Source organism: Mustela nivalis, assembly GCF_964662115.1.
Source record: "Mustela nivalis genome assembly, chromosome: 19".
Classification (NCBI taxonomy): Eukaryota; Metazoa; Chordata; class Mammalia; order Carnivora; family Mustelidae; genus Mustela; species Mustela nivalis.
In genome coordinates, this window is record NC_139038.1 from 5589562 (window position 1) to 5601201 (window position 11640).

At 55.6% G+C, this 11640-nt stretch overlaps 2 protein-coding genes across 4 annotated transcripts in view; both read left to right on the forward strand.

Moving 5' to 3' along the window:
• The window catches only part of LMTK2 (lemur tyrosine kinase 2), an 82725-nt gene extending 76162 nt beyond the window's left edge, over positions 1-6563 (forward strand). For both annotated transcript variants that reach the window (XM_082712661.1, XM_082712662.1), the window contains exons 12-14: positions 1141-1273; positions 1587-1829; positions 2743-6563. In XM_082712661.1, coding sequence (XP_082568787.1) covers positions 1141-1273; positions 1587-1829; positions 2743-2771 — 405 coding nt within the window. In that variant the 3' untranslated portion in view covers positions 2772-6563. The remainder of the gene's footprint in view (positions 1-1140; positions 1274-1586; positions 1830-2742) is intronic.
• Positions 6564-7469: 906 nt separating this feature from the next.
• Positions 7470-11587, forward strand: BHLHA15 (basic helix-loop-helix family member a15). 2 transcript variants are annotated; one of them, XM_082712788.1, is made up of 2 exons: positions 7470-7945; positions 8612-11587. In XM_082712788.1, the coding sequence occupies exon 2, from the start codon at positions 8687-8689 to the stop codon at positions 9248-9250; it is 564 nt and encodes a 187-aa protein (XP_082568914.1). In that variant the 5' UTR covers positions 7470-7945; positions 8612-8686; the 3' UTR covers positions 9251-11587. The 2 variants fall into 2 exon arrangements, with proteins under 2 accessions (XP_082568914.1, XP_082568915.1); XM_082712789.1 differs by having other exon boundaries at positions 7814-7945; positions 8634-11587.
• The last annotated feature ends 53 nt before the right edge of the window (positions 11588-11640 follow it).

Here is an 11640-nt window from a genome sequence, read left to right on the forward strand (position 1 = left end):
ACACCTTTTCAGAGAATCCCAGCATCTGTGTCACCCTGGCACGGCATCTGTTGACCGTCATTGTCTCTGTGAATTGAGGTTTTCTTGATTAAAATCCTTGACTGATTTTAGATTGTATCCTTACTGTGTACGTGACTTTGTCTCGTTTAGACTCTAAGGAGACGGTAGAGATTTCTGTTCTAGCAGGCATTTACCCGTCGGGATTCAGGTCACAAGTTCTAACCGTCCTCCTGTGGATTGGGGTCACCCTTCCAAAGCTTTTGCTGTACTGTTTGAATCTGTCCTCAGCATGTCCTCCCCTGGCCAGGATGGGTCTTGGCAGTGGTCTGCCCCGCGGTTCAGTTCTTAGAGCTTTGGTGTGTGCTGTTGAGTCAGCTCTACCAGGCGCAGCTCGGAGGCAGTTACAGCGGGAGCTCATAAACTTGATGGGGTCTCTTTCCGGAGCTCCTCCCTCTCCCTGGTGTCCCCGGAACCGCCCCCCCCCCTCCGCCCTGTGCTCCAGCTGAAGAGCGGAGGCTTTCCTTAGTATGTTCTACGGCACGGTTTATGCCGCTGAGAAGCAGTGGGCTTCTCCTCACCCTCTTGGGATCCCAGTTCCTTCTTTTTGGAGAGGGAGGTCACCTCCCTCAGGATATAGGTGTCTGTCACCCCGGGATTGCTCAGGGCTAGGGAGCAAGAGAATGGAGGGGAAAAAAATCTGGAATTCCCCCCTCGCCAGCCCCCAAGGGTCAGAAGACCCCCTGCCTGCTTCAGAACCAGAGCCAAAGGGCTTCTGGAGGTCTCTCCGTCCACCCCAGTGGCCACTTTGGATCTCGAGCTGTGCTGGGTCCAGCCCAGAGCCATTGAGGCAGGGGCAGTGGGAGGACGGCACACTGTGGCTGCTTTGGTGTACTTTGAGTTCTGGTGTTCTTTCCCAGCGGCCTGCTACTGTTTACTTTCCGGAGGCCTCCAGCAGCTGCTGCGCGCGTTCTGCCCAGCTGCCAGAGCCGCTTCGGCGGGGGAGACGGGACTGTGCAGCTTCCCCAGGCCCGGAACGCACCCTGTGGGTCAGACATGGTGCCGGCCTGTCACGTGTACACGGGAGGGGGGCGCTCTCGCGAGCTGGCCTTCGCAGATAGCAGTTTCTCTTTGACTTTTCAGGAGACCCCAACCAAAGAGCTGGGGCACTGCGGAGGAGATGCACACGGCCCGGAGTTGAACAGCCCAGCACCTTCTTCAGGCTCCCCCTACCTGAGCAGGTGCATAAATTCGGAAAGCTCAACTGATGAAGAAGGTACGTCACTTCATCGATGGGTTTAAAAAGAAACTGAAAAACAGGGCGGTGTGAATTAAGGTGAACTTTTCGGAGGAGAACATCATGGATTGTTTTAAATGGCTCTGTTTCGACCCACCTCCCCCCCCCCCCCCCCAAATACCGGGAGCAGCTGTGCCATCTGTCAGGCCCAAGTCGGTTTTGGTTGATCTGCAGAGCACACCTGTGTTCCTGTCCCCCACTCCACCACAGCACCCCCTCACCGCCCCGCCCCAACTCTCTGTTCTTTATCATGAAATCATAAAGGAGAACTGTTTTTATTTTTTCCTTTTAGGTGGAGGCTTTGAGTGGGATGATGACTTCTCCCCCGACCCTTTTATGTCGAAGACAACAAGTAACCTTCTTGGTTCCAAGCCTTCTCTTCAGACATCCAAGTACTTCTCGCCGCCTCCGCCGCCCCGGAGCGCGGAGCAGAGCTGGCCTCACACACCGCCGTATTCCAGATTCTCCATCTCTCCCGCCAACATCGCCAGCTTTTCTCTCACACACCTGACGGACTCGGACATCGAGCAGGGAGGTGAGAGGGGCGGGGGGCCAGCCCGTGAGACCTTCCCTGCCGGACCTGCGTGCTTTTTAGCTGGGTGCCTTCCTAGTGCAGAGTAGATTGTAAGAAGATTATTTTATAAAGCCTTCACAGCCTCGAGAGCCGCGTCCCTCGTGTGTGGGCCTCTGTCCCTCTGCACGCTGACTGCTACTTGAGCTGTTCCCTCCCGGCCCCTGGCCTGCCCGTGGCAGCATGGCTCCAGCGTATCTGCCACCTTTTTTCCTCCTTTTTCCACTTTTGCCACAACCCTCCCTCATACCCCGCCCATCTCTGCTGCTTTCCCCCAGAGAGAAGCCCTTCTTAAAAACACTTGGCCTGAGAGACTGGGATTGAGCCCAGATGTGCTCTGGCTCTTCCCGGGGAGTATTGATTTTGCCATTAAGTCCTGGTCTTGTGTGATAGCAGAGGTCTGGGTGGGAAGTCACGGGCCAGGGCGCATTTGAAGTGGTCTTATCTGAACATGTGGATCCTTTGTTCCCCATAACCAGATTGGAAGATAAATGTTAATAGGTACATTTTTTTGATTTGAAGTTTGCCGTTCAAATACTAACTATGAAATATAAAGAGCTTTCACTTGTGTTCGTGCTCTGTTGAACTGTGCCGATTAGATAATGCCCATTACCTAGGGATCTGTCAGAGATCGGGGCTGGCTTTCTCCTGTGCCCTGAGCACGGTCCCTGAGCCGCGTGCGAGCGGAGCAGATGTGTGTGCGGGAGTGTGGCAGGTGCTGCTGTCCCAGGAAGCTGCACGGCCCGCGCAGGTGGTGGGCAGCCCCACTCCCAGCTTCAGTTCCTCTTTCTGGAGCGCGGGTCAGAGGCTGTCCACACTATTTTTATCTGTGCCGATTACTTCACAAACCCACCTTTGCTTGTATTCCCTGTAATAGGAAGCAGCGAAGACGGAGAAAAGGATTAGGTGGACGCGGATGCGCTCCCAGGTCCCGGGCTGCTCCCCCAGGGCGGCATTCCTGCGCGGAGCCCAGCAGTGACATCCCCTCCACGTCGGCTGCAGCGGGCCCGGCCCAGGAGAGAGACTCAGGCGGCCAGGAGGGAGCTGCGTCGGCTCCGTGCCCACGGCAGGAAGCCCGGCCAGGGAGGTCCGGTGGCCACGCTCACGCACCAGAGGTGCTCGCGCCCTGGTCGTCCTTGGGGAGCATCAGCCCTGCTCCGGTGTGTGGGAACTGTAGGCTCCGGGTTGTCTCTGGTTTCCATGTGGAGTGTTCTCTCACTGCACAACTGTGCATCCCTTCTGGGCGCGAGGGCCCAGAGGAGCACGGTGGGAATGGGCCCCAGTGAGCCATATTTATTATTTTTAAAGAAATCACTAATTGCTTTCTGTAATTGCACTGTGGATAAATGTTCTAAGAGTACCTGATATTGTACAGAATCTTAAATTATTCAAGGAAAATAAGGCAGGTCAAGCTGGTGCTATCCACTGGTTTGATTTCTTTCTCTGTTTTATAGTTTGTTTGCTCTGCATGGTACTTGTAAAGTTTAAATATTTTGAGTGTTCTGCTGTCTAGAGTTGTTGGAATTGTACATATGGTACTTTTTCGTAAATGATACATGATTCCGAATGTTAGTGTTTTTTGTTCTTATAGGAAATATTTTTGATGAGTCCAAAAAGACTGCTTCGTTCTGTTTGACCGAATGAAACACACATTTGTCTCTTTCTATAACGCAGGTTGTAGCAGGGGAGGCTTCTCTGAGCAGTCTCTGAGACCTCTGAGGGGTCTTGGAGCTCCTCCTTGTGATTCTCCCATCCCACTGCCCCATTTTTTTAAACCCTTCAGTCAAACTTGACAGGTGGTTCACCCCGGAACTCAGCTTCGGTGTCCTGCCCCCTCCCTGGGGACCCGCGGGCCCTCCCTCTGTGCCGCGCTCTGCTGTGGCCCCTGTGCCACTTGCCCCCCAGGCCGGCTCAGCTGCTTGGTGTTTGGAAGCACAGGCGGCTGTGGCTTCGGTGTCCTTGTAGCGCCTTCCTGCAGACGGTGCCGAACTCTGAAGAGGAAGCTGCCCACACGGGTCTCTGCTTGCCGAGGACAGTCTGAGTTCATGCTGTTTGTGCACACTACGTGTTGGGCTTTCAAATAACGTCCGGAGGTGAATTTTCCTGGAAGAACTACTCTGTGTCATGGCCGGCTGCAGCTGGGCTCCATAACCGGGTAGATACATTACATCCCGTGGCCGGGAGGAAGGATGAGGGACAGTGGCGGAGCCTGCGCAGCCAGCATGTCGTCCTGCTTGGAAGCTTGGGCAGCCACATGTGGTTGTCCCACCCAGACGCAGCCCTGAGACTTACCTGCACCGACCCTTCCCTTCCGCATTAAGCACCACGTTCTCCCCTTGCCTTGAAAGGGACCGAGTGTGTCCAGCGTTGCCTCCTAATGTTGCCGGGAATAATAGGGTGTTCACGATAAAAAGCTGACCTCATTCTGCAGTCTGAGTTCTGCCTTGACATCAGGAAGTTTCCAGGGGCTAGAGCAGTGTGTGCTGAAGGAGGGTTGGCATGTCTGCCATGAAGCCGTGTATATCGGGGTCGGGCGTTGGATCTGTGTCCACCACGCGCTGGCCTTCACCCCAGATGTTTTCCGGTGCTGATTTGCTTCCCTGACTCCAGTGTAACACAGGTCCACTGGGGCTGCGTGATAGAAATCCCAGCAATGCTGGTCCTAGCGTGAGATGCAAGTGTATATTGGCTAGAGTTTACAAAGTGAATTATGACCTTTATTGTTCACTCCACTAACATTTTATACTAGCAATAACTTTCCAGAGCAAGAACTCAGAATGGAGAAAGAGCCTCCTTTACCCTCCACTTGGTGTGAGTGGGGAGCACAGCCAGGAGAGTGAGGTCTTGGGATGTGCATACTGAACAAGAAAAAGTTAATAGGGCATTAGAAGGTGATTTTGCCAAAACTATCATAACTCTGAATTTCTTGCTATGAAGACTTCTTGAATTTCTTGAATTTTTACATCTATCAGTCTTTGTTGAGAGCTACAGGAGAGGTGATAATTAATACAAGTTTTTTCAAACTTTAACAAGTTCAGATTTAATGACTACAGTCAAGCAGATCCATAGAATATATAGTCTTCTTGTATAATCAGCCCGGGATAAATTTATTGCTATTCAGGGGCTATACCTTTTTCACTACGATTAAGGAGATTTTAACAACCTAATTCCCATTTTAATTTATTTTAGGTCTATCTTACTGTCATGAATAATTGCCAAAAGAAAGCATTTTATACATTGAGTTGGGGGGGGGGTTGGAGTAGTAAATCTTACTGTGGTGTTGCATGGTGGGGAAGATTTTATATTTATAATAAACACGTGAGTCAACATGTTCTTTTGAAATCTCAAGCAATACATGGGAAACCAATTATGTAGATTAGAATTTTCAGCCCATCTTTGAGGTGTCAGCATGTGCTTTGTTGTTCAAGTCAGGTTTTTTTGTGTTTTTTTGTTTCGTTTTTTTGTTTTTTTGCTTTTTACTACGTTGGTTACCAACAGTGGGTTTTCACACAGAACTTGTTCTAAAAAGTTATGCAATGAAATGAATCAGTGTCATTCTCCAGATAAAATGGGTGAGATGGGTACTACCTGGTTCACAGTGGTATTTCCTGGCTGCCTTTGGAATCTATCAGGTTTTAATTAGTGCTACTCTGGTGGAGTTCACATATTTTAAGTCCTATAATAAAAATAATCTGACCTTCATTTCCTTCCTAGCTAGATGTTAATTTGTGTTATTGAATGATCCTGTCATAAGCCAGAAAAAGAAATGTTAAAAAAAATGATAAAGTGCTCCCCAAATCCTTCTGGAACTTGGACTGTGCGTCTGGGTAAGAAGCCATTCATCTTAACGGTGAAGCAGCTCCACGAAGCTGAATTGAAAACAGAGCATTCGTTCTATTTTTAAATGTACAGGTGATTGTTTGTAATGAAGTGGGTTTTATCTCAGAAAAGTCTTTGTATGTCTTGCTGCCGTAAAACGCCTTTCAAAACCTCTCCCTGGTATTCATATTTTCCATAGGGTACCTGTAGGGTCAGTGACTTACTGCATGTCTGTCCTGAGGGCCTGGGGCACAAGGGAGGCAGCTTCTGGTTTTACCCTACTCAACCCATGGTTTGACAATTCCGGAAGTGAACCCAGTGTTAGTCTCCAAACATTGGGCTTCGGTGATGGGGGCTTCAGAAGAGTAGCCTTATGAGAAGTAGCCTTAAAATAAGAATGGGTAACTCAGTGACCTCAGACTGCAGTCTCATAAACGATATTCCTAATAGCGGGGTTGGCTCCGGTTTTGGCTATTAACAAAGAAACTCCTCTTCAGTACACAGATAAATTCTGAAAGATGTATAGACAGTATTGAATTACCAACAACCTGTTACCTGAATGGCTTGACCTAGGTTGTTTGGGCTCACACAAGTGCAGACAGACCTCACCAATGGGCCCTGCGTGCCTCCACTGTTGAATCCCTTCTCCAAGTGAAGACCCACGGGGGCAGTCACACCCACGCGGCTTCCCTGTTGTGCTTGACACAGTTGTGAGAGGTTCACGGCAATATCACCGCTAATGAACTTTCAGTTTAAATTGTGTACATTTTTAAATTGTAAGATTTTTACTGTATATTGATGCATAGTGTGATTCAATAAATTGCTTGTAATTTAAAAACTATTTAATATTCAAAATAAATATAGTTATATATTTATAAACTCTGTTGCTGCGTTTCTTCCCTGGGTTTTCCCCCTGCTGTGTGAGGCCCAGGGCGGGTGACCTGGCACTGCCCTGTCCTGGGCAGTAGCAGCTAGTGGCCCTGGGTCATTCACTGCCCCAGTCCGTGGAGAAAATGTGCCCTTTTCCATGGCCTACATCCCCCACGCTTCCGAGGAGGCAAAAGTCTGCATAATCACTGGAAAACAGAACTTGCAAATATGCTTGTGCTTCCTCAAAGTGCAATTGGAAGCCTTTACTGATGAGCTTCAGAAAGAGGCCCTTTAATTTCTGATACACAACCTGTACTAAGCTGTAAGCCAAGAGGCTAATCAGCTCAGCACCAGCCTTTCTGTGCCTCTGTGGCCCTCCCTGCCCTGTCTCAGCCGCCAGCGGAGGACAGTAACAGCCTCCTACCAAGCCGGTCTGGCCCCTGACTTACTCTGACACACTAACTCCCCTGAGACCTTTAAGGGCTAGGTGGAGACCAGGAGCACCCCTGTGAGCCCCTCTGAGAAGTGCCAGATCAGCGCTGGCCCTGATTCTGCTGGTCACGAGGGGCGGGAGGCCAGGCCCACGCGGGACCTCAAGGCCCTGCAGGTGTGCCCCATCAGCCTGGAAAAACCCCTGAGCCAGAAGCTGCTTTAAACAACTTTTCACGCTCCTTTGAAGGGTAAGGAAACCGAGGTAGGCGGGCCGGCGATTAAGTAAAGCAGGTGGATGGAAGCCGGGTTTGAGCCCAAACTGAGTGCACCTCTCGCCGCGCTGGAGACCTCTTGAGACCGATGACCACCACGTATGTCCCCGTGACCCGCACGCAGCGGCCGAGCAGGCGCTCCGCGGGGCAGGGCTCCGCCCACTCGCCCCTGGACCTGCGCCCTGCGGAGTGCTGGCAGTCCTCCGTCGGGGGTTCGGGGGAGGCTCGGGAAGCCCCCGGAGCTTCAAAGGCTGCTGCCCCTTTGAGAAAGCTTCGTTACTGCAAAATGGCTTTTCCGCCAACTCTCCGGGCTTCCGCTGGCGGTGCCAGCCTTCACCTCAAGGCCAGGTGCCGCGGCCGGGCGCGGTCCCGGGGCTTCCCTCCGCGCCCGCGGGCTCGCAGACGCCTCAGTCTCCCACTCCGCCGAATGGGCTCCAAGCTGTGGCTCCGCGCGGCGGGCCGGCGGCGGCCGCCTGGAGTGCAGGGGCGCCGCCGGTCCGCCCTCCCACCGCCCGCAGGTGCGCCCCCGCCCCCCGCCGCCGGGCAGGGACACGCGCGCACCGGCCCCGCCCCAGCCCCGCCCCGAGGGATCATTTACATGCGGCCGCGGCCCCGCCCGGGGCGGCTAAAGCGACGTGTCCTTGTCCCCCGTGGGCAGCCCCGGCGCGTGCAGCTGCGGATCTCCAGGTAACTGGGGGTGGGGGATCCCTGTGGGGCCGAGGGGAGAGGACCGAGGGGCGGAACCTGGTGGGGTCAGCGTGGGGGGGGGGGTGGAAACGTAGGGGGGTGGGCCGTCCACGTGGTGGGACTGGGGGCTGTGGCAGGCTCTGGCCACTGTCGATCTCTGACCGCGGACAGCTGCCCCATGTCCTCAGCGGTTGTGGCCCCAATGTCTTCCCTGCATGTGTGACAGCCAAGGGTCAGCCAGCCAGTGAGGTGGCTGGAGTGGGCACCTGTCGATTAGGCGCCGGGGGGAGACACAGCAACCTCTGGCAGACCTCCTCCCTGAGCTGGAGTCCTGCCACGTCTCTGGGTGGTCTGAGAAAAGTGCTGAAGGCCACCTAAGCCCAGGGGGCAGTGAGGGGCAGGGGCCAGAGAATGGACCCGGGATCAGCGCATGTGGAGTCCAGAGTGGACACCAGGTCAAAGAGAAGTGTGGGGGGTCGCTGTGAGGTCAAACTGGAATGGCCAGAGGGTTGGGGTGAGGGTTCCATGTGTGAGGGGGAAGGGGCCTGGGGTCACTGTGCACCACGTGGTCAGCTGCCACTGGACAGGGAGGGGGCCGCCGGGCATGGCTGCCCCGGGTGTCTGCTGGGCGTCCTAAGCATCCACACCTGCTGTGTGACCCCCCAGTGGCCTGTGTTCTGGATTTCAGTTCCAAGGGCCTCCCTTAGAGCTACCACCTGCGGGGACAACCGGCCTGGAGCCATGAAGACCAAGAACCGGCCCCCCAGGCGCCGGGTGCCATCGCAGGACACAGAGGCCACCGCAGGGGAACGGTCCCCGGACAGGGCCCAGCAGGGGTCAGGGCCGGAGCTGGCCAAGGGTCTGCGGAGCAGGACGGCGCGGGCACAGGGGGCACGGGCGGAGGCCGGGCGCCGGCGGCCGGGGCCCTCGGGAGCCGGTGGCCGGCGAGAGAACAGCATCCAGCGGCGACTGGAGAGCAACGAGCGTGAGCGGCAGCGCATGCACAAGCTGAACAACGCCTTCCAGGCACTGCGGGAGGTCATCCCGCACGTGCGGGCCGACAAGAAGCTCTCCAAGATCGAGACGCTCACTCTGGCCAAGAACTACATCAAGTCACTGACCTCTACCATCCTGACTATGTCCAGTGGTCGCCTCCCGGGCCTGGATGGGCCGGGCCCCAAGCTCTACCAGCACTACCAGCAGCAGCAGGCAGCTGGGGGCACCCTGGGGGCCACGGAGCCCCAGCCCGAGGGCCACCTGCACAGGTACTCCACGCAGATCCACAGCTTCCGAGAGGGCTCCTAGCGCCTGGCCTGGGGGGCAGCGGCCAGGCCCGCTCCCCCCAGCCCTGCTGCCTCCATGCCAAGAGCCCCAGATTGGTGGTGACAGCCCACGTGGACGTGGCCCCAGTGGCTCCATTTCCCTGAACACTCAGCTGCCTGCGTGGAGCACGTCCTGGCCTCCAGGGGACGAGACCAGTGAGTGGCCTGGTCTGGGCCATGGCTCCGGGCAGCATAAAGCCCAAACCTCCGCAGAGGTCCCAGGACCTGCTTTTTAATTGACTAGGGCCACAGTGGACAGGCCTTTGTAACTAAATTCTCTTCACTCCCAACTCCTCCTGAGGCATGGGGAGATTGCAGGAAAAAGTCCGTTTTGGTAAGTTTTCCCAGCTCCTGCAGAGGCCCAGGCCCTGGAAGGGTCCTCCTCCAACCTCCAATATAGCCTCCTCATTCGGGGTAAACTGAGGCACCGAGCAAACAAAGTCCTCGGCCACAGAGCGTGGCTAAGCCAAGATGACTGACTCGTGTAATTCAGCGTGTGTCAGGTAGAAACCCCCAAACCCCTAGAGATACTAATCCGATTACCTCAAATTAATTCTAAAGGGACCTTGGCAGGGAGAGTGGCAGGGACCTTGTCCTCGCTCCTGCTGGGTGGGGGCTCCTGACTGTGGAGGGGCTCGCGGCCTGGCACTGTGGGGCTGGGGACAGGTCTGGGAGGGAGGCTGGGAGCCACTGCCTCCCCTAAGCCGCCCACCTCCGTGTCACTCAGGTTTGCTGCTTGCTGTCATACTGGTCCCTGCCGGGGACATGTCAGTGGCAGAGGGCGGTCTGACAGAAATTCAGGGTGTTTTGGGGCCCTGCTTGGAGTTGGTGACCCTGCAGGGCTGTCTGTGGGAAGGAGCCTGGGTGGCAAGAGCTCCCCTCCCTAGCCTGGTGCTGCTCCTTCAAGGCAGGCCTGGGCAGTTTGGCAGGTCCCTGGCCGCCTCAGGCCAAGCTTCCTTCTGTAGCGACAGGCTTGGCGACTTTGCTCTCAACGCCTCCTGGCATCTCTCTGCTCTCACCCCTGTGCCCACAGTCAGTATGGGGAGGGGACAGGACAAGCTTGGCAGGAACGGCAGTGACAGAGGCTGTGGCGAGCGAGGGTCAAGTTGGCCTGGCGTATGAGGCTAGAGCTGTCCCCGAGGCCCCCGGGGACCAAGCCCCCCTCCTGGGTGGGGGCCAAGCAACATGGAAGCAGGGCTGCCACCCTCCCAGCCCCAGGGGCCCCGGCCCCAACTGCTTCATCCACTGCCAGGCTTGGCGTCAGTATCAAGGACAGCAGGCGGCAGCCCTCAGAGCAGCCATTAGCCACGTTGGTCCTCACTTTCCGGGTCCAACGCTGGCTGGACCCTCCCCAGGCCCCATGCCGGGCCCTCTGGAAGGTGGCCCCGGGAGGCGTGGTCTCGCCCTAGCCATCCTTCAGCACGGTCAGGTGCCCCCCCTCCCCAGGTGCTCCTGGCCTGCCCCTTGGAGGTGGCCCCTCGGGAAGGTCAATGCTCAGAACATTCTGCTGATGGGAGCCGGGGTTGAGGGCCGCTTGGAGCTCAGGACTGACGGGGCTCACGCTTGCTGTGGGTGACCTGGCCAGCTGGAATGCAACACAAGGCCATAGAGCTAAGTGTACCCCCCGAACTTGCTGAAGGAACCCACAAACTGAGCTGAAAGCAGCGGGAGGGGCACCCAGCAGAGGCTCTGTCCCAGAGACCGTGCCCGAAGAGCAGGGGTGGTGGGAGGGTCTGTGGGTCCCCACCTTGCAGGTGACAGCTTTCAGAGCTCCTTCTGTCTCACACCGGCACCTGTGTCCACTCTGCTTCCCAGAGGGTGACCTGGGCCTAGATGTCCGGTCCTTCTTCTGCCTCGTGGCCAGAGGGCATGTGCATACCCTGTGGCCATGTCACAGAGGATGCTTAAAGGTACCAGTCGAGCTTTGGGGTGTCTGGTGATGGGCCAGTGAGGCCTGCTGCTGGGTCTGCTCCCTTTGCCCTTGTCTTGGGCACATCTGCCCTGCAAGGAAGCCCAAAGCTGGCCACCCACTGGCCCCAAGCTCTGCCACCGGGCCCGCACCCACCTGTGGACCAGACCTGTGTGAGCTCTGGAGACTGAAATCCCCACGGACTGGAGCTGAGGAACCAGAACTGTGACCTTTCTGTGTGGGAAAACCTACCTGGAACTGAATGGCCAGTGCCCCTGCTGTAATTGTGGTAAAAATGTTTCTTAAGTGACCCAAATTTGCTTTGATTTCTCGTAATGGTCCCTTCAGAGTACTAATGAAACCAATGCTGTGTCATAAAACAAAAATAAAAAGATTCTATGATGACTGCTACTGTGCGGGAACTGTGCGTTTTCACAAGGTAGCAATAAAAAAATAGCATGTCC

Coding starts and splice junctions, on each gene's coding strand:
- BHLHA15 (XM_082712788.1), top strand. CDS start 8,687: ATGAAGACCAAGAACCGGCCCCCCAGGCGCCGGGTGCCATCGCAGGAC.